The sequence below is a fragment of the Melanerpes formicivorus genome, unplaced genomic scaffold (genome assembly GCF_026170545.1).
Source record: "Melanerpes formicivorus ecotype bairdi unplaced genomic scaffold, bMelFor1.0.p_v2 SCAF_98, whole genome shotgun sequence".
In the NCBI taxonomy this organism is placed as follows: domain Eukaryota; kingdom Metazoa; phylum Chordata; class Aves; order Piciformes; family Picidae; genus Melanerpes; species Melanerpes formicivorus.
This window is the reverse complement of record NW_027142450.1, coordinates 88,659-110,939: the sequence shown is the minus strand read 5'-3', so window position 1 is coordinate 110,939 and position 22,281 is coordinate 88,659. Positions and strand designations below refer to the sequence as shown.

General features: G+C 40.4%; 1 protein-coding gene across 1 annotated transcript; it reads left to right on the top strand.

The window, feature by feature from the left end:
* Positions 1-8,982: 8,982 nt before the first annotated feature.
* FAS (Fas cell surface death receptor) lies at positions 8,983-21,987 on the top strand. The gene is made up of 9 exons (XM_068166135.1): positions 8,983-9,069; positions 15,427-15,592; positions 16,195-16,329; positions 17,811-17,925; positions 18,420-18,484; positions 18,838-18,918; positions 19,042-19,112; positions 19,587-19,611; positions 20,732-21,987. Exons 1-9 carry the CDS (start codon positions 9,040-9,042, stop codon positions 21,145-21,147), a joined length of 1,104 nt encoding a protein of 367 aa, XP_068022236.1. The 5' UTR covers positions 8,983-9,039; the 3' UTR covers positions 21,148-21,987.
* Positions 21,988-22,281: the final 294 nt, after the last annotated feature.

Genomic DNA, 22,281 nt, shown 5'->3' with positions numbered 1-22,281 from the left:
GACATAAAATGTGGCTGGGACTCCACAGCAGCAGGAGCTGTAAGGCCACCAGGCCTAGAAAATGGGCTTCAGCTGGCCTGAAGAATGACTGCTCAGAGGCCACACAGCAATTAATAGATGCCATACTTTTTTGGTAAAGGAGTGCAGAAGCTGCAGTCTTATCCCAACTGCTATAGAAAACTGGGAACAAAGTAACTCCTTTGCTCATAACATTACAAGCTATTACTTTATAAGGGAAAACAACTTCTGAGGCGTGCATGGAGACCTTCCTGCCTGCATCCAATTGGTTCTTCAGGAATGAGGCTTTGCTAAATACGTCTCCGGCTCCTTTTTATTTGGGGATTCCTTTCATCTTCATAGTATTAGCAGAGTCTCTAAATGTTTTGGTTTATCTGGCTTCAGTCTCTCTCCTCTATCTCATTGATAGGCTTTACACTTCCCCACTCCCTGTTTTGAGAAAGACAGGAATAAATAAGCTTCAGGGAGCAGAAAGTGCCTCTAATAACCTGATTCATTGCAGCTGTCACATAGTATGCATCTGTAAAGTGTCAAATCAACAATAAGCTGTCAGACCCCTAGACTAGCTCTCTCTGTGATTGTCAGGCTCTTGCACTGGTGTCTTTCTAATAACTAAGACAAAATGGCTCAAATCATTCTCAAATATGACAATTTTCAAACTACAAAGCTTGGGAAATAGCTTTGCCAGTGCTGTTCAGCAGCTAGAGGATGCAGCATTTGCCTCCTGGGCTTCTTGAGCAGGGCAATGAAGCACATTCATTCACAACCTTCCTTCCTGACAAAGTATCTTCCTCCATGGTAATGTGGTAAAATTGTCCCTCATTCAAAATTAAAGGAAGATATCCAATGTAAAAATGAACTAATGGTTCCCTCCTCATCCTTCTTAGATAAATAAACAGAACATAAGAATGTGCCCTGCTGGGTCAGGCTGATATCCATCTAGCTCAGTATCCTGTCTCTGAGATTTCCTGATGGCAGACACTTAGGAAAGAAGTGAGACATATAAAGTGACAATGTTTTACCTATATCCTTTCTGCTTCCTTATATGTATAAGGATTTAGATAGACAAGCATTTGTACCGTACCTCTGTCTTCAAGTGTAACAGATGCAAACAGATTTTTTTCCTCCATAAATTTGCCTAATTTAAACATAATTTAGGAGCTGGAGTGCCCTGCATGATTTTTGGTGGAAATAAGCTCTACACGTTATCTGCAGGGCAGCACATGTAGCTCACACTTGAGGTAGTGTAGACATGCCTAATGTTAGAAAGAAAACATAGAATATATCAGCATCATGGTATAAAAGCAATGTTCCTTTGACTAAGATCTGCAAATCCACCAGGATAAGCCTTCAGGACACTGGCCAACCCTGAGCTCTGTTCCACTATGTGTAAACCAGCACCTCAGTAGCTTGGTCACAGTTCATTCATATCTATCTGTCCTAAATAACATTGTAGACAAGGCTTCACAGTAATATTACATTGGCACATCTCCTAAGAGCTAAGAGAGAACAGATTCCCCCAGATGATTATCACAACCTCTCCAGTATCATGGTGTCTAAATTTGTCAGCATGTAAGTGAAATCTTTCCACCACATCACTGTAAACAAGAAGCTCTGTTCTGCTAAGGAAGTCAGACCTACACAGCATTAGCATGGAGAAGTCAGAACACAGGGGTCCTTCCTCCACAATAACTTCTGGTCTCCCCAGCCAACGCATTTCCAGGCTGACAGCAACAAGGAGACCAAGTTCCCATCACATTTTTCAAAGCAGTTGTCACGTTATTATTTCACCAAAATAAAGATTTCAAGGTAAGCCTGCAAGTTATGATAAACAAGATCTTTTCCATCAGAGAAATTTGATGGAAGCAGGTTTCATAAGGCTATCACTTAGGGATTAATCCTGGGGACTCTGCATGACTATTTGTATCACACAGCTTCACAAGCTCAGGTGCCTGTATCGGCCAAAGTGTCTGGCTCTCCAGCAAACAGTGAGAGAGACAGCTTCTTTGTGACAAACTGAGAAGACCCTCTCACTACAAATGTCAACAAGCAGGTACCTGCTGCTCCAGACTTCCCAGCCCTGGTCTTCATCCCCTTTCTCCTGACACCTGAGCACCTGCACTCAGAGCAGTTAGGCGTCGCTGCTGTGCACAAGAGGACATAGCCCTGTTGCAACTTCCTTGTCTTCCGTATGAGCCACTCAGCATAACCTATAAACAAAAAAAAAACTTCTGTGAGCACAGCTGGACTTTTTTTTCTCTTTTTTTTTCCTTTTTTTTTTCCTTTTTTTCTTTTTTTTCTTTTTTTTTCTTTTTTTTCTTTTTTTTTTTTTTTTTTCAGTTTACATAAGAACCACTGTGAAGGAATGAGCATTACGTGTCAACAAATTGAAGAACACACAGAAACCACAAGGGGAAACCTACAACCTGTGTGACTAAAGTGAACACAACCTTTTAAAAATACCTTAGGATAAAAAGGAAACATGCTTTGGGAACTGGCATGCCATTATATGGAAAGATACACTGTTATAAGATATTGCATTTTCTGTACCAGGAAGAAGGTCAGATGTCAATTCAAAGGACTGCAAAACCTCCACTGCAGAAGGGTGCTAAAAGAGCCAGCAGTAAAATTAGGTATGCACAGCACAGCGGGTCTGGATAGCTTGCGTCCATCCAGGTGTTCCAGGGAACAGGCCAAAGTGTTTCATTAGTCCTTAAAAATGCCTAAGGGGTTTTCCTGAAACAGAAAGGCAGTTTAACAAAAAATTTCAAGCACATAATGGCAAGAAGTAGCTAATTACAAGCTTGCCAGATGAACACACCACTCTAAAGCAAACTATGACAGCAGCCAATATAGAATCCAAATAATGAAAAATAAGAACCATATAATGAATGCTATCCAATAAGGCTTTATTAAAACTACTTCTTGTCAAACTGGTTTTGATAAATTTTACAAACATACTTGTAAAAGTCCTCTAAATGCTTTTAATTTCTAAAACATCAAATGATTAAAAATAAGGTGAGTACAGAATGCTTATGCACCATAGCAGGAGAACTGGGTAGCTGAAGTCTCACAGCACGGCAGGGAAGGGCAAACACTACTGAGTGGGTGTGATTCTGTGGGATCTTCTCTACCCATCACTATCTATGCACCTTAATGCCTTCATCAGTGATCTGAAGAATAACATGCTACAGATAAACATCCCAGATAGAACTTGCATGTTCTGTTAGAATTTGCCACAATCTATATTACAAATCTAGGATAAAACAAAGTCCTCCCAGCAGAATCCTGTTTATAATGTGAAGCTTTGAGAAAACTCTGCATCTCCAACCTTTGCAAAAGGTTTACCCCCTGCATCCATTGCACTTTTGTTGAATGTCATTTTGGTTGATGAAATCAAGGTGCAGACAAATACAGCTGGCAAAGTGGTGCCTAACTCATTGCAGTTTGCAGGAAGAACAAGACTCACCAATGCTCTTCTCTGCCCTGTATGCATCAATGGGCCGCTGTCACAGCTTTCTGCACGCATGCTGGCTGCTGCTTGGGTCTGGAAGGCCCTCCCATTTTCTGCTGTGGTGATCCAGAAGAAGAATGCAGTACACAGCTTTCACTCATGCTCCAGCATTTTCAGTTTACAAATCTCTCCCTAAATGTTCCTCAGGTCTCACAAGACTGAAGCAAGCAGGTCTTTCACCTTTGCTTTGCAGATGCATCTTAGTTATATAGGTAGTTCATTCTTCCTCTTTCTTACAGTCCTAAGAACTATAGGAAAGTACTGATAACAAGCTAATTCTTGTTTAATAATTTGATTGGTTTTCAGAAAGTGTACCAGCATTTTCTGGTCAAATGCAGGGTTTTCCCTCTTCCACTAAATGTCTTTTACATGCCTGCCTTTAAGTGTTTGTTTGAATTCCACATCAGATCAAATAACACTGTTTGGGTTTTCAACTTTTATGACTGTAAGAGAGACTTTGATACATTTCTGGAACAAACATAACAATCCTTCAGAAATAAGAAAAAAACATAACATTCTGCAAAGCTTTTTCTCATTCCAGCCCATTTCAAGACCAATTTTTGTATCACTCTCTTTGTGGAGGGTGAAAAAGATCAGGTCTAACCCATCTATAGCCCAGCTGAAGTTTTCTCCAACCTCAGCTGCTTTTTGATCCATTTCTTAAACAGAGTAAGATCACAGATACTGGCTATCCTGCACTGCACACACACACACACATATAGAGTGCTCTTAGGGACCCGTAGAGATACAACTCTCACTGCACACAGCTCTCCATTCCATAGAAGACTAACATCTGCCTGGTTTCACTGCATCTTTTAGGACTTTAAAAGTATCCTAAGTACCTACAGGAAAAAAATGCTAAATCCTACAGATTTGTGTTCTGTTCTTGCCAGTCAGCAAACAGCGCTAAATATAATAAAAGGTTTTGTACGTCTCTGTCTTAGAATTACAGTCTCTACCATGTTGTCAGTTCTGTAAGCACTTCCTTAGTTTCCCTTTCTTTCAGTTCATTGCTGGTAACTGCTTGAATAGATGCAGTCACTCCTTTTACTGCTACAAAACACTTCTGCCCAAGGATCTTGAAAACGCCTGGATAGTTTCCAGATCAGGATACTGGAACCACATGCAAATCTTTCAGCTCCCTAACTAGAGCCTGTTAGTGCATTGTATTTGTCTGTCTTACAAGGTCAAATGTTCAGACCTTTTCAGCATAATATAAATAATTCATCTGCACTATAATTAGCCTGTGTTGCATAGCATGAACACACTGTTTAATAAAAGGATTAAATTATGTAATTAGCAGGCCTTCAGCATACACGTGTCCTGCTTTCTGAATGGTATTTAAATGAAACTGTCTTCCTATAGTATTTCATAGCAGTGTCACTTGCACTGCAAATGGCCAGGCCTTCTCAGCAAAATGGGCTGGGGCAGACAAGGTACAGCCACACTTGGGAAAAAAAGTTAACATCTGTTTTCTTTCTGTCTTCTCACACAATTCAAGCTGCTGTTTTCATGAGGGCTAAACCTTCCCTATTACCTTGACTTTAATGATTTACAGTTATTCATCTGTAGGCTTGGTTTTGTCAGACAATGTTTTTCAGGTAGGCCACCCTGAAAAGAAAACATGTGAGGTTTTACCAGGTCATTCAGGAAAAAAGGAACAGTAGCTGGGAGAGCAATGAACAAGCTCTATTAGCAACAGCCCTTCACAACACCAAGCAAAGATGCTCCAGGCTCTGCCATGTAACAGGGCAGACCAGGGGGCTGATGAAAAAGTGGCTAGTGCCCAGCCCTGCCTCCCAGAGAGAGTGAAGTCCCCAGTTACTGATATAGCATCTCTTTACATCTGCTTTATGCATGTGTAATGAAATCCTAGCCACTGATTTCAAGTCACATTTCAAGCCACATTTCAAGTCACATTTCAAGCCACAGCTCAATGAAATGATTTTATGAGAGCTGGTCCAAAACCTTCTTCAAGAAGGTAAGTCAATTTCCTCACACTATTACAGCAAAGGGATGTGATTCCCTCTGTACTTCTCACGTGAAACTGAGAAACTGCTCTCCTCTCAGCAGGCTACCTCCAGACAGAGGGTTTCTGAGCACACCATGAGCTGGGAGAAATGCACAGGAAACCTATGGCTGATAATGCTGTGGCCTGCACTGGCACCAGACTCTCTTGCCTATCCCAGGGAACCAGAAACACACATTCTGCTGTTCTCGCTCTGCAGTCTCCCATTTCTATGTGTGTGGGTTGGCTGACAGAAGGAGAGGTAGCCACTGTGCAGTGTGGAAAGGGTGCCTCTTCTGAAATACTTGGCTTCCGAGAAGTATTTGAGAAATGATTCAGTGGAAAAATATCACTAACATCTTATCTGGGAACCTAACAGAGTGCTTCAGGCAGCAAAGATCAGCATATCCCTTCTTGTTATGACCACCCCTGGAGACACACAGCATTCTAAGCCCATCATTTAATTGCTGATGAGAGCCACCAACAGAAAAATAAATCAACAGTGTTTTGATATCAATAGAAATGACTCTGTATTACATACTCATTTCAATTGCTTCATGCTTATACAAGTTCGACTATGCAGTAGGCTGTGTAGCTGAACAGAGAAGCTATGACTCACTCCTGTAGCTGTACGAGCTACACAGGCCTCTTGTTTTTGCCTGTTTGTGCAGATGTGTGGTAGAAGTGGGTGAGTAGAAGAAGGCAGGGAAAGTGAAAGCCCCACCACCTCCAAACCTTGCTCCTACCAAAACAGCCCGTGTCTACCAGAATTTACCTCTTGATCACCTGCCAGAAGCAAAAGCCCTGGTTAAAAGCACATAACAATGCTCTAGGGATAAACATCCAGAGTGAGATCACTGCATCCTGTTCTCATTCTGAAGAGCATTTGATGTTGCAAAGGATGCCTAACTGCATCTCAGATGTTAGTGGGAGGGATAAAACCTTTCACATCACTGTCCCTCTGCCCTTACCCCACCACAAGTATTTCAAAGCTTAAGTGATATACAAAAACACCAAGAGACTTTATAGTCTCAGTCTTTATCTAAGCATATTAGACTAACTTGTTGCATGGTATCCTAGAAAGAGAAGCATGACAGAGCAAAGCAAACTGGTGGAACTAAGTCCCAAAAGACATAATATTCCTCACAGTTTCAGAAACTCTGATCAACTACAGGATGCTAAGGTCTTTTTAAATATTTCCATTAGCTTCTCCTCTCCACCACCTTCTTCAATAAAATTGTCTTAGTTAACTTTAAAATTATCGTTAAAACTTTTTTCCTTGAAGGATGGCTGTGTATTACTTACTCAACATCAAAAATAAACTTCTGGTCTCCCTGTTACTGCCATCTTCAGCTCAAAGGTTAAAAGCAGAACTAAAGACTTCCTTTTACTCACATTTATCTTCTAAATCCAGACGTTTCTCTACAGAACTCTCCTCTCTCATCTTCAGGATGAGGATTCAGTCATGGATTTAACTGACAGATGCAGGAAACTAATACTACTCACAGACTAAATTAGTCACGGTCTGTCCAGGCAGTGCTTGAAGGGAAAAGGTTTGGAGACTTCCTCACCTCTGGAGAACATTGAGCGTCCCTAGCACTTTTACAGTTCATCTGTTACACATATGACAGTTCAAGTTTAATACTATCTTCAAACAAACAAAACAAAATACAAACTCAAAACAAAAACAACTAAAAGCAGTTAGTCAGGAAAAAGAAAAAGGAAAAAAGTGCACCAGCCAATTTCTGAAGCTAAGCTGCCTGCTGCAAGTTCTGCATTTAAAAGAGATGCATTTACAATATACCAAGTCAAAAAGTCAACTTTTAAGTGGGCCTATGTGATGTGCAAAATGTTTATTAAATAATGCAGCATTCAGGATCTCAGAACTCACTGGTAGAGTGCACACACAGAGGACAGGGACAGCATGGTCCCATGGCTAAAATAAAGTCAATAATCAACCCTAAGATAGAAACATATCTACATTTATGGTAAGGTTATAGTGATTGGCTGTAGGAGCCACCAGGCATCCAGCCAACTTGCTTTTCCAGTCTAAGGAAATGCTTGGTTTGTTTGAAAAATGATTATTATTTTTTTCCCCTGCTGTGAAGAATGCATTGACGTCACCAAACTGGGTCTGTTGAACAAAATACCAAATCCAGGGTTGTGTCAAGAAGTTGAATTACAAGAGGAAGGACACACATCTGTTTCAGCTTTCTTTTAGAGTGACAGGAGCTACTCTCAATTCTCCTTTAGCACCTCTTCCAGAAAATTGCTAGAGGGGACAAAGTGATTTGCTGTGAATTTCAGTTTCTTTTATTCCACTCTCTTCTGTGGGGTTTCCACTCTGTTTTGTTGCTTGTGAGGTTCTTCTACAAAAGCACTAGCATCTATGGCTCCACAGGCCTGTGTACAGGATCACTATTAGTTCCAGCAGGAACGTGCTCCATGCCAGAATCCCCTGATCTGATTTGATGTAACACTATGCAGCAGCCTAAAAAAAAAAACAAAACAAAAACAAAACCACAAACAAACAAACAAACAAACAAAAGAACCTTAAACAACCCCCAGTGTGTTCATAAACCTTTCCAGTCATGCACTGCATTCCCACTTCTGTGCTGTCCTAACAGCTTCTCCACTCACAAAATGGGGTGTTTGGGCCAACACAGCATTTCACTACCACATAATTTAGCCAAGAACTTTCACTATACCACTGAGGTGATTATAAGTAGTATCTTAGAAAAGGAGAACCTCAAGTTGTCAGAACCTGGCCATACCACACTGCAACAAGATAGCCATTAGTTACAGTGATTACAGAACATTTCTGGTCCTCAAAACCTACAGCAAAGTGTGCAGATGGTAGGTGAAGCAGCATCACCATTTTAATGTATTACAGAAGATTTGGAAAACAAAAGCCAAAGCATTCAACTACAAAACTGTACTCAGTAAGAGCTGCTGACTTAAGGACTAATACCACTGTGATCATTTTGCAATAACATTATCCAATGCTTGTCACAAGAGTCACAGAATATATTTGAACCACGGATGAAGATGCAACAGAGCTGTACAAATAATGTACAGCCCAAAGCCTGTTGGCACTTTACTTAGTGGCCTCAGGGCTGGCTGCCAGGTGGGTACACCGACCCCACATAGCCCAAACTATTGAGATCCCCGTGGAGAGCGTTGTGCGGAAGACACCCAAAAGGAGCCGGCGTCCCCTTGCCTCCATTCCGTAGAACAGTGGTCAGTGAAGGAAGAACTGCCCGTCCCACCCTTGCGGAGCCGTTCGGGGGCGGAAGCCCCTACCCGGAGCTGGCTCCCGACGCCGCAGGCACCTGAGAGCAAGGTGCAGTTCTCCCTACCACCTGCCGCCGGCTCCCTGCGAACCCGCAGCGCTGGGCCGGGGCGGGCCCCAGCCGTGTTTACTAACATGGGAGGAGCCGTCCGGACCGCGCCGCTTCCGGCTTGTCGGAGGTGCGGGACTGCGCTGGGTACTGGCGACATGGCCCGGGGGCTTCTTCTCCTGCTCCTCGTAAGTGTCTGCCCGAGAGGGTGAGTGGGACGGGCTGCCGGGAGCCTGGCGGTGGGGCCAGCCGCGGCCGGGCAGGGACACGGGGTGGTGCGGCAGGCGGTCGGAAGGCGCTGCTTAGCTTGTGGACGCCTCCGGCAGCAACGAACTTCTTCGAGATTTCGGCTAATTCATTTAGGCGAATTTTTGTTTTACACTCCTTTATAAAAATTTAATTTCACGCACTTTATGATTTTACAGTCACTTCTTAGAGTGCTTGGTGAAGGGAAGGACGCATTATGGAAGGGCAGAGGGAAAGAGAAAAAGGGGATGGATGCAGGTGGCTGTCAGACACACCGGCTCGTGTGCCATAGCTGCGGGGTATCCAGGGACAGCTGGCGGTGGCCTCAGTCCGTAGCCATCGAGAGCTGGCCGGGGACGCTGGCGAGGCAGGTTGAGCATTCATGCAGAGAGCACTGTTGAGCTGTGGCAAAGCAGCTGCCCGGGCAAAGACCACGGTAGTGAAAGCTGACTTGCGCCACACCTCCGGGATCTGTAGCAAAGTGATCTGGTAAAGCAACATCAGAGTGAATACCTTTAGCAGAGTACTTTTGAACCTCTAGTGACAGTGTAGCATGAAAAGCTAGCGGAACAGGTCGAGTCCCCTGGAATGAAGTGCAGCATTTACTGGAAGTGATGGGGCAGGGCCTTCCTTTCTTGCCTTAATCAGCCCAACACAGAGCATGAGTCTCTGCAGTTTCAGAGGTTACGTCATGTGTCTATCAACAGTGAACCTGCATTTGCACTCATGTCGAAGAACTACTGTCAACAAGGAAGGTACCTCTGCAGTGCTGGCACAGGGATCCACTCTGGTCCAGGTGTGTCAGGCCAAATGGCAGTTGTGGCAGCAAGCTCCTGGGCAGGAGACCTAGGGACGGGCAAGTGCAGATGCCTGAACCCCAGCAGCTCTGCTGAGAGAGCCCAGAGGTAGGCTAGCAAGGCTCAGGCAGGTGGCATCCAACCCCACAATTCTCATCTGTTTTAGAGAGAACTCACTGGAGTTCACATCCAAAATCTTTGCTGTGCATTTACATTGCTGATGAATGCAGTTTGCTCTTGGGGTTTGGCAGGTTAAAATCAAGTATTAAAAGCTTCTTAGATTCTGATTTGATTCACTATCTAACAGGAAGGAAAAATCTTTAAAATGATGCAGAGGATTAGATCTGTGCTCCTGCACAAAGCACCAGAGCAAAGAAGGGTTTTCATCTGCTGACAGAGCTGTCTATCAACTTATTCCTAGGCAGCTGCGGCAAACAGCTGGCAGAAATGTCAGTCTAACTCAGTATCTTGGAACTACCCAAAATATAAATGAAAAAAAATAAATTCAAATATAAATTAAGGTTAAGAAATACTTTGTTTTCACACTTCTTCCAGAGAATAAATATAACTTCTTATTTTCCACTTGTTTTCAAATTTCAGTGCCTCTTATAGAGACTGCAGCACTCCCACATACCTTTTTTCCTTCTTTTTTTAACATTTTGGCAGGGGTGTTCTATTAGCGTGTTGTTCCAGTGCTTATAAATCACTAAACCTGAGGACCACTTGACATACTAACTTGATTAAACCAGAACATGAAAATAGTTTGTTGGATGTGACTTAAATTTTGCAAGGGACTCCATGTAGCACTGAAGTAGAAACAGTTGCAGAGAGAGCCATGCAAAACAGCAGTGTCCTACGCAGTTAGAAAAGATCTATCTTTGCTCTCTACAACCAACCGCAAGACCACATACCACTCAGAGACATGCTGTACAGGAGCAGGCCATCTCTAAAAAATGAAGTACTAGCTCAATGGTTTGTAATTATCTGCTATGACTACAGAGCAGACAGTTTTCTGTAAATTTCAATGATACATCCTTTTAAAAGGGTTCCTATGCTACTGTGCTGGCCCTTCTTATTCTCCAGACAACTACTGCATTTCAGTAACAGTTCTAAAGTCACAGGATGACCCGAAATGCAAGTGAAAAGGCTTAGGGCCTGAGTTCTGGAAACATTTTGTCTGCTCGCCTTTTCAGTGATCTGCTTTTCTTTGAAGCAACTCACTGGCCGAAGTGCTGACAAGAAAACCAGATTGTGTTACAAAAGGAAAGCAGGGAGGAGTTGTTAAATTTCCATGCTGTCAAGCTTTTACTCAATTTTAGCTACAACATCAAAGTGAGCTGCGAGCTGTTAATATCCAACTCTCCAAAATTGTATAGTACTTATGAGGCATTCACTAGTACTGTATGCCTAAAAAAAAGCCAAACCACAAACAAACTTACTCACCCACCCCCACCCCCCAACATGTTGCTGTAATTTGCAGGAGAGTTGGCTAAGATGCAAAATAGTAATGGACTGGATTTGGACAGTGGCTATTTTAAGATGCTGAGCAGTAACTGAGGCTTCTAGCTCTCTTAGGCATTGCACATGTACATCCCACTTGAAATTTAAGAAGCCTGGGATGCTTCTAGTTGTGGGGAAGTATCAACTCCTATTGCTGGACTTCAAAAAATGGAACTGGACTCTTTTCATTCTTCTCATAAAAGATTTTAGAACATCAAATGCTACTTTCAGTGGTTATCTTGGTATTTGGTATCAACATCTGCCTTGTGGAAAAACACTACAACAAACAAACCTAACCACAGCATTATCAGTAGTCTGATATAGGAAGAATCAGAGGCCTGAGAATCCCAAAATGGCACAAATTTTCAAAGAAACTGAAGTTCCTGTCACTCTGCCCTGGGAGCACAGAGGGAAGATAGGTTTTACAAGTCTCCTTAGCAGACTCCTGTTGGTGAAAGCATTTTGGAGGACACCGTAGGAGCGAAGGAGAGGGAGGAGGCTGAAAGCTCTCTTAAATGCCTGAGCAATGCAAAAGGAGAGAAACAAAAAAATATGGGCTCGTGATAATCTGGATCCATTCAGCTAAGATTAGCTATTCCTGATAGATTTTAAGGTTTTTTCACCCGCTGACTGCTTAGTTCAATCTAAGTCTTCACTTTGAATATGACAAAAGTAGAAGACGGCCTCCATGAGTCATTTTAGGCTGAAAACGTACAGCTGTTGTTTGAATGTACACATCATTAAAAAGTACCTATCACCCCTGGTTTTGTAAAAGCCCCTAAAGTGCTTCCTTTCCATTATTAGCACTCACTGCTCTGTGACAGCAAGGAAAGCAGTTAAGGTATGTGTAAGAAGCTAAATGTCTAGTGGCTTCTTTTTAACTGTAAGGCACCAATATCTTTATATAGCAAATGGATTGTTTTGTTTTTTTTAAGATCCAAATCCAGGTCGAGATAAAAAGGTTAAAAAAATTAGGATATTGGTATGAAAAATCTCCACAGTTTTCTCATTGTTCCTTGTATGGGAAGGCAGCATAAGACATCTGTGTGAGCAGAGCTGAGGTAAGTGTTCAGTGCTGCTTAAACATCAAGTTCTGAGAAGTGATCCCCATTTCTTGTAAGTTTACCAGGAAGTTCATCTCTGCAAGTGGCAGCAGAGGGCTTTCATCAAAAAGTGTATTTCTATCCCCCCTCACAGAATCAGCATAGCTCATCTGTATAAAAGCATTAAATAGGAGTCAAAGAGGTTTGTTTCCCTGAGGAAAAGCTGTGTCTGTGCACATACTGTAATTGCACACATTCAGTGAACGCACACACATTGTAAAATGAATGAACTGCCAAGTTTTACTGATACTAGTAATTTAGAAAGATGTTTCCCTCCTTCGTTAGATCCTATTTTTTTGCATGACACAGGATGTTTTGTTTCTTTGTGTGTGCTCTATGATTTGCCAGTTCTGTTTGGTTTCAGCAGGGCAGCACATGTCCCCCTAGTGTTATTCTCTCCCTTGCCCCAGTCTGACGTGGCAGAGGAGCAAGTGATGGAAGCGGCAAGGCTTCACCCTCCTTCACAGAAAGCCAAACCAGGCTGAATATATATATCCTTCACTACATTTTAGTAATTATTTTTTTAATCAGGTGTCATGAATTTTTTTAACCAGATGCCAGTTTTTAGTAAGACAATTCTCCAAAACAAAAGAAAAACAAATCACACTATTTTGGCTTATCCATTTAACAGCTTCTGTTAAAGCCTTGTATTAACTCTAACCTTTTAATATCATTATATTGAGATTTGGAGAAAAGCACCCTCAAAGCTTTGGCAGCAATGGAAGAGTCAGAGCACTTGAACAGAGGAAGTGGTAGGTTGAGTATTGATACCCAGAGTTTCTTAAGTGCTAAACTGTTTTTTTAGCAGTTGAAGCTTTTCCTTCACGTACAAATAAAGGCCTTAATTTCAATTTAGCAACTAAGAGTGTACAAATTGTAAAGCAGATGGCTGCTAAGGAAAGAAAATGCTTTTCATTTTCTCATCTCTGAATAGAGGATCAAAAGAAGTGACTCCTTGTAGAAGTCTGCAGACAGTGGTCGAATGCATTGCTTCAATTAATTAGCCACAGATAGCACTTGCTTCACTTGAGAGTCAAACCCATTTTTCAGTAAGTTAATATTTAAGGTCATTGAAGAGTTTTCTGCTTCTGATAAAAGTTACAATCAGAATCCAGGTGATTTCACACAAGAAGACTGAATTAATCAGCCATTAAATATCATCCTCTGGCAGGAAAGGAAAAAAAAAAAAAAAAAAAAAAAAGTGTAACAATAAAAATATCCAATCCTTGCATTATTAGAGAATTCCTTAAATATGTATATATCTTCTTGTTAGCATTAACAGATACAGTCAAGTTTATATTAAGCTTCAATTCAGAAGTGTTCAAAGATAACCAGTCATTCTGAATTAACATCTTTAAAGTATCCAAGAGAAAATAGAAAATAAATTATTGTAGTAAAGGTGTCTTGCACACTGATTTGAAATGTAAGTGCATTTGTAATTGGTAGGACTGGATGCAGTGTGCCATCAACATGAAGATTTGGAAGCTTCATTGTATTATGCTTCATTCCCAACTAATCTCCTTTCCAAAAAGGTACTTGGCCACCCTTCTGCTTCACAACTTGGCTAGTTCTTTTGTTTTGCCAAGAAGAATAGCATTGCTCCATTTCTTCCCAGGCATCATTTTCCCCATCCTCATTATCCCTCACAGTGTATTCCCAAATGTTTTGTAAAATACAAACCCTTTTTTTTTAAAAAAAGAAGAGCAACTGCAATGAATGCAGAACTCACCTTAGATGTTAAGACTTCAAACTCTTCAAGATAAGAATTGCCTTTTTTTTTTTCCCTGTTACAGCTTGACTCAGATAGTTAGCAACACACACAATTAAAATAAATTATGAAACTGTCAGATCACTCCAAATTATTATCAGAAACTGGGTTAAGTAAAGGCAGGCTGTCTTCAGGCTGTCCTACATAATATTTCTAGGAAGAAGTCTAGCTACCCAGCAAACAAGCATTGCATAATTCCATTTTATGGACATCTCATACTTATTGCATGCAAAGCATGTACAGGATTCCTTACAGACTATTGCCAAGGGGAACACAAATTATAACAGATCTGTCCTTCTCATTTCCCCACCTTACTCCCAAAACAGCAAAAAAAAAAGAATGATTTGACTTCTGGTCCACTGTACTTTATTATGATGAGAAGAGGCAGGACAGTGACAACTAATAAAGATACTTCTGCCCAATAATAGAAAAATAAATAAATAAAGCACTATGCAATTTAACAGTGCATTCAAAAAAATAAAAAAGGATCAGGGTGTAAAATAATTTGAAAGGATAGTGATACTTCTTTGAGGAATATATAGGCATCATCTGCTAAACAGAAAAATAATTGGAAAACAAAGAGAGTAAGATCGGGTATTTTTGGCTGAGATTAAAACATTCCTATGTTTTTTCTTCAAAGATACAGTAACACTATTCCATTTACAGTACGCTGGCAAGAAATTAAGAAAGATATAATTTGAATTAAGGATGTTCTGCATGGAATATTAATTATTCTGGCTAAGAAAGGCACAACGATCTAGGACAGAGAAAACAGCTCCCGGAAATACTGGGATTTCCTTTGCACTATAATTAGGCATTTGAAGACATCTGTTACAACACAGATGCGTCAATGTTCAAATGCTCAGTACCTGTAGCAGTAGGGTTGGTAGCATTAAGTCTGTGTAATCACTGTCCAATAGCTCTTCTGAAGTAGTGAACAACTTTAATAAAGGGGTGAATATCAATATGTTTAGCAGTAGCAGAACAGTACTTGACATAACTCTGTGATAGTAGTAAAACACACCTACAGTCCTTGACAGGTTTTTTGGGTTTGATTTGGTTTTGGTTTTGGTTTGTTGGGTTTTTTGGTTTGTTTGTTTTTAATAACAACTTTCTTTTCTTCTCTCCTAGGTGGTTATCTTAATTACTGAAATACAGTGTAAAAATAATACTGAAGCTCCAATACCTAGAGTATACAAAAAATCAACTATCAGGAGGATCATTGCTAAGAGACAAGTTACGTGTAACCACGATGAATACAATGTAGATGCTGAGTGTTGCCGGAAATGTAAACCTGGTGAGTTTCATCATCCTACTGTGTTGAAAAGTCATTGAGAGTGAAAATCACAACGTGGGTAAGTGCTTTCTGGTGGGATATTGAAGAAGCATGCTTTGGTTTCATGGATGGAATGCTTCATTTTATCTGCATCTCTCTCTGTTACAGAACATTAGACACTCAAAAGTATTTCTTGTGCTTAGTGTACCAATATCTTTTCACTACAGATAGTAGTAGCTTGTACATAACATGCTTGTCACAAAAGAGCCAAGAATTACATGCACATCTTAGAAACAGGTTAAAAAAATGCAAGCACAGACTTGTGCCCACAAGACTGCATACATTTATGGGGTTTCCATTTTTGCATGGTCCATTTTGTTTGGTGTGTTCTCCTTCAGTTCTAAATTGGAGGGGGGGGGGGGAGGGGGGCAGATAGTCAGATCTTATCTATATGCTACTTTGCTGATAAGCACATATGTAAGCCAAAAGAATATAGATTCTGCCCACATTTGTAAATAAAAAAATATTAGAGATTAAAAAGAAAGTCTGACCTAGGTTTTAGAGATGATGGCATCTGTCCAAAGGTATTACAAATCTTAATTCTTGGTTTTCTGTCTTTACAGGTTTTGTTAAAAATATCAGTTGCCCAAAAGATATTAGCAAACACTGTGTTCCCTGCATAAATGGAAAGGAGTACATGGATCATGCCAATCAGATGGACAAGTGTTTGAGATGCTCTTCATGTGACAGCATATTTGGTATGCCTATAGAAATAACAACTCCAACTTATTTTTGTTACAGAATTTGACTAAAAGGTGTCAGCAATCTGAATAGTGGGTAGCATGCAAATTAAAATGTTTTAGAGATAGCACATGAAGGAATTTATGACAAAGTTATACATTTTTTTCTCCAGTTCTCTTTCATCAAGCACAAAGTAGGAAGAAGGACAAGCTATGCTGGTCAGTCATTTCTCTTTGTATCTGCCTTTGCTCAGCCAAAGCAGTCCTTGCAAAAGAGACCCTGTACAAACTGGTTAGAGTCAAAGAAGAAAAGTGCTCTCTTTTTTTTTTTTTCCCTCTAAAAGAAGAGAGGTGTGAGAAGCAGAGATGGGAGAATTCCCAGTGGTTTCTTTCATGCTGTTTCATGTAATTAATAATATTATTTTAAATTGCTGGAGCTGGTGGAGTGATGTCTTTTATACACTCAAGATGCTCTGTCAGTGTGGGGTCAAATTATGAGAGTATGAAGCATGCCTTACTGTGTAAGACCAGTGGTCCACCTACCCTAGTATTCAGTCTGGCAGTGGAGGCAAGCAATGCTCTTTAGAGAAAAAACAAACAAACCTGTCTGCTTTCTGTGGTCTTATTCCCTACAAAGTCTACCAGCATCTACAGTTGTGGGAAGGGATGGTAGAAAGTCCTTCCCTACCCTAGTCTGTTTGAGTTCTTTGTGGCTTTTATACTGAATGGGGAAAAAAGCATGATGGCATAACTAGTCACTTTATCTCATGAGCAGTCAAGTAGTTGGCTTCAGCACTGGTTTCACAGCAGAGCTGCATCAAATTTTGAAACACACCATGGCCTCCCATTACAACAGGGAACTGAATGTGATAAGTAAAAAAAAATCCCTTATATTCTTACATGCCTATGAAAATAGCTTTCATAGTGAGTAGATACTTACTGTAGTTTTTAATTCAGAAATTATTTTTTCATACATGGAGATAGCTTCATCATATACACTAAGGAAAGGAGAAAATTAATTCTCTTGGTTTGATACTTAAATAGGAAATGTGTTTGATCAGAAGAGTGGAATTCCTCACCACTGGAGGTACTCGAGATGAGATAAAATTTGTTGTCAGAGGCAGGTTCTTTACTCTCCCTGACAAACAACAAGCAGGGAGATTGGCTATGGGATCTTCCAAGTTTCCTTTTGGCTTTACACTTCTGAATGGGAAAAAGAAGCTGACAACATTTGACAGTGATAAATGAATGAATCCTCTTTTTAAAGAGTTTATTATGTAATCAGTTTTTTGAGCTCTTGGCCAGCAGAGGTCTCTTTATCATCACCATATTTCCAGCAGCAGGGCTCCTTGTAAAACAGATGTTCTCGTAGCTAAGCCTCACCAGTGCCAGCAGTAGTAGAGCTAAAAGCACTTATTTGAGGACAAGAACTTGTGAGTAGAGGCCTGGGTTTAAGGCCTGCTTTTTCAACCTAACAAACTTTAAGGTATTTGTTGTAGGCTTGGTGGTTGCAAAGAACTGTACCCAAGCACGAAACACAGAGTGTGCCTGTGCAGAGAACCATTTTTGCAATCCTTCCGCACCATGTACTAGCCATTGTGATCCATGTACCATGTAAGTTTGTGCCTTCGTCGTTAAATATGAAATGGTTAATATTGAAAGTTAACACATGCTTGCCAGAGAGTCTCAAGACAAAGGCTAAGGTAATGTATAACCTGAAGGAAAACACACTAGTCTTCTTTTGCACTCAGTTTGTTGATCTGCCTTAGCTCAGTCAGTAGACTGAGCATCCATGCAGCCTTTTTAAAGGCATGTAGAAATACTTGTACATGTCCACCGAGTCTGTATATACTTTTCTCAAAGATTTAATGAAGTTTCTGAGCTTTCCTGTTCTCTTTGTGTGATCTGCTGTTACACCTAGAAAATATTTCCACGCCTCTTTCCTCTCCCCTACCTTTCCGTAACTATTAAACTCCAAACTCCAGTATACTTATATATGAAATATTTATCTGATAAAAAGTGCTACAAGATTTTTATTTGCTTTCTCAACAAAGTTTATATAGAGAAAAAACACATCACATAATAATTTTTGTTGATGTTTTCTGCAGATGTGAAAGTGGTGCCATTGAAAAACAATGTACTTCAACTTCAGATACTGTGTGCAGAATGAAAGGTACCATTTTAAGATCTAGCATGATCTATCATCCACTGTATTTTGAGAGGCTATCAAACCTGGACTGTTCTACACAATGGCCCATAGTGATTCCTGGGGGCTAAGGGCAGCTTATCTGCTGGGCCCGGTGCTGACCTGCAGAGCATGATTGCTCTTTATCCCCCCCGCCATCAGTGTGCAGATATAGGAGCTATGACTCCTTTTCGAAGTGACTCATGATAGGTAAGACTTCAACAAAAACATAGCTTCTGCCATTATAAAGTAACAGAAAGGCTTTTGTAATCTGATGCAGTCTTGTTTAAAATTGCATTTCTCGACTTAACTTTCATGTAACATTTCCAATGTTTCAACAGAAACGGGACTGCCGTGGTGGGTCACTGCTTTGATAATTGTGTTATCACTACTGGCAGTAATAGCTGGAGTAATATTCTTGTGTAAGTGATTCCTTATTCCTGTCATACTCTGAATAAGATTTTCTGTTGCTTAGTCAGATGTAATTTTGTATTCTTGGAGTTCAGAGGAGGAAATATATTCTGTCCTATATTTTTCTGTTGCAGGGAAGAGAAGACAGAGGGGTCGTACCAGCAAAGAGAACATAGGTGAAGTCCTCAAACAAGAGATTCCTCATGTGAGTATAGATCACAAAAACCTCAGCTTCATGAAGGGAACTTTGTTCCATTTAAATTACACTGGAACTTCCAAGTACGTGCGTACCTCTCATCTGTAACATTAATGAAGTAAATTTCACTGTGATAACTCTTTTGAGAGAAGTAAGGGGAAGACTGCATTATTTCTTCAGGATTTGTTGACATGCTTCCTAAGTTACATGTCCAAGACTGAAAATTCATAAGTCATCAGGTCTTCACTGACCACAGGGCACTTGTCCTCCTGCACACTTCTAAACAGTAGCCATACTAAGGTGATTCCTCATGCTCACTCAAGACAAAATAGGCCTGTCAATCCAATCAGGGGAATCATGGAGAAAGATAAATGAGAATTACAGAAGCCACCTGTCATGAAATACATTTATCCTGTTATACAAGGTTGTTGTTTTACAAAACTTATTTCTACTAATCTCTCATTACTACTTTTTTTTTTTCAGGAGAACATACCCCTTATATGCACAGGTAAGAGAGAAGTAATTTCTCAAGGTTCAGTAGAAGATAAAAACCCAAACAAACAGACAGTGTAAATCCTGTGCTAAGGGCTTTTTTATGTAGACTTTGCCACTACCTAGAGCTGTTATTTTAGCACAATGTGAACACTTATTAAAGAAATGCCAGTTCATACCGTGCTTATTAAGGCATTTAGTGCTATCATTAAAGGTTTGCCTCAGGAGGAATTACTGTTGTATAGGAAGCAATTACTAATTGACAACCGGTGAATTTCTGTTTTGCATGCAGTACAGACACTAGGAGGCAGCATCTGGATTTCTACTGCTCTCTACAACTACCTGAAGGGAGGTTGTAGACAGGTGGGGGCTGGTCTCTTCCCCAGGCAACCAGCACCAGAACAAGAGGACACAGTCTCAAGATGCACCAGGGGAGGTTTAGATTGGATAAGAGAGCGATTGCCCATTGGAATGGGCTGCCTGGGGAGGTGGTGGAGTTGCCATCATTGGGAGTGTTTAGGAGGAGACTTGATGGGGTGCTTGGTGCCATGGTTTAGTTGATTAGATGGTGTTGGATGCTGGGTTGGATGCAATGAGCTTGAAGATCTCTTCCAACCTGGTCTGGTCTGGTCTATTCTGTTCTATTCTATTCTATTCTATTCCCACAGATAATGATGGTAATGGTGTAGTCCCACACCCAGCAGTAGGATCACAGAAACACAAACCTAATTTATGTTCAAGGGCAAATCTACACCAGTAACACACAGTTCAAAAACAACATAAGCTCCAAGGCTGAATCACAACAGGATACCTATCCTATTTTCAGGACCTTTCCCAATACTATTCTGAGCAAAACAGATACATGAGGGGATTTTAATGGTAAAGAATGACTAAGTTACAGAGGGAACTGATATTCTATTTCAAGTGGATGCAATCCTAAACATTTGGCTTACCTAGCATTTAGTAGGAACAGACCTGCAATATATTGTAAGAAAATCACATATAAAACATGCTGAGTCTTAAGTATGTGAAACTTAATCTGTATTGAACAGGAAAAATATTGACTCTGAGGGCAGATGATAAAATAACAGTAAGATAAAAGTGCCAAGACTGTTGATTTCTTTTTATGTTTCTAGATATTGACCTGAGCAGCCATATTGCTGCCATTGTGGAGGAGATGACACTCCAAGATGTCAAGACATTTGTTCGTTACCACCTAGTGTCAGAATCTGTCATAGATCAACATATTCGGGATTATTGTAATGATACATCTGAACAGAAGATTAAGCTGTTTCAAACCTGGTATCAAAGACATGGGCTAAAAGGAGCCTATGGAACCCTAATAACCAGCTTAAGAAAGTTGAAAATGCGTACTGCAGCTGATAAAATTGAGCAAAAGCTGAAGGCAGCTGTTTCTAGCTGTCAGGAGAGGAGACCGTCTTATAATAATGACATTGAGCAAAGCAACACCTGCACTCAGGAAGACAGAAACTCTTGCAACAATAGTGCTAAACTAAGTAAAACCTGTTCTAGTAGTTTGGAGGAAACATAACATAGTCATTTACAAATTATTTCTGACTGAATTAATATTTTTCTAATAATATAAACAAAGGTTTTAAATACAGTTTTCATTGTCAGTTCTGACTCAAGGAAGTTATAAGCAAGGAATAATTATGTGTTTTATAACAATAGCCTTCAAAAATGTTTTAGGTTTTGGGGATTTTTTGGTTAAGAACTGAGTGAGGTTTTATGGCTAATTTACTAAAAGGCAAAATAGAAGAGTCCAGCTATAGGATTCATTTACAAAAAGAAACAAGTAGTCATTTGAAGAAAAGGTTTACTCTCAATGGATATGTTCCTGCATTACTTACTTAATGTAATGTTTTGCTTACATTAAAATAGTGGGATATTGCTTTTTCAAAGTGAAAATTCCGGTGTGCAGAGTATAGGAAGTGTATCAAGAAGAATACTTGAACAAAATAATTGTGTTACATCCACTTGATTAATAGGTGTTGCTGTGTAATTAAGTTCTACTCTTTTGTAAATGAGATTTCTGCCTTGTATAAAAGCACTCCTGTGTGTACACAGAATTTTTTGTGTGTGTGTATATATGTATTTACGTGTGTATATATGTGCAAGTTTTCTATGTAAAAGCTCCCAGTGCTAAGTCAAAAATATTATTTCTTTGATGTCTGAAATGATTGCAAGCTTTTTCTAATGCTAAAACCCTTCAGAAGCAGCAGGAGCTGAAGCAGCACAGCAGAACCATGATATTTGGAGGGCAGCCTGCAGAAGCTATGAAGTCTCCATAAAAGCCAGTGTAGCACACAGGCTTCTAATGCAGAAACTGATCCAATGGAAACACCACTGTCATTAAAAAGCAATCCACATAGCACATGAGTTTTGTCTGTCTTTCTTACCGTGCAACATATTTCAGCAGAAGGGGTGGCCTTGGAGGAAAAGGTTTGATTTTTTTTTTCCTGGTTATGCATAAAAGCAGGATCACTTTTTTTCTTTGGCTCTGCCATCAGTTCAATAGAGAGAATCTCCAGGCAGTGTCGAGGTTCAGCCAAAACATGTGGAGACCTGCCCTGGACTTGCTCCCACCTGCTGGCTAGGGTGTGCTGTTATGTGGCCTAATTGCTACCACTTGTTCCCAGGGGTGTGAACAGGGCAGCACAGGCAT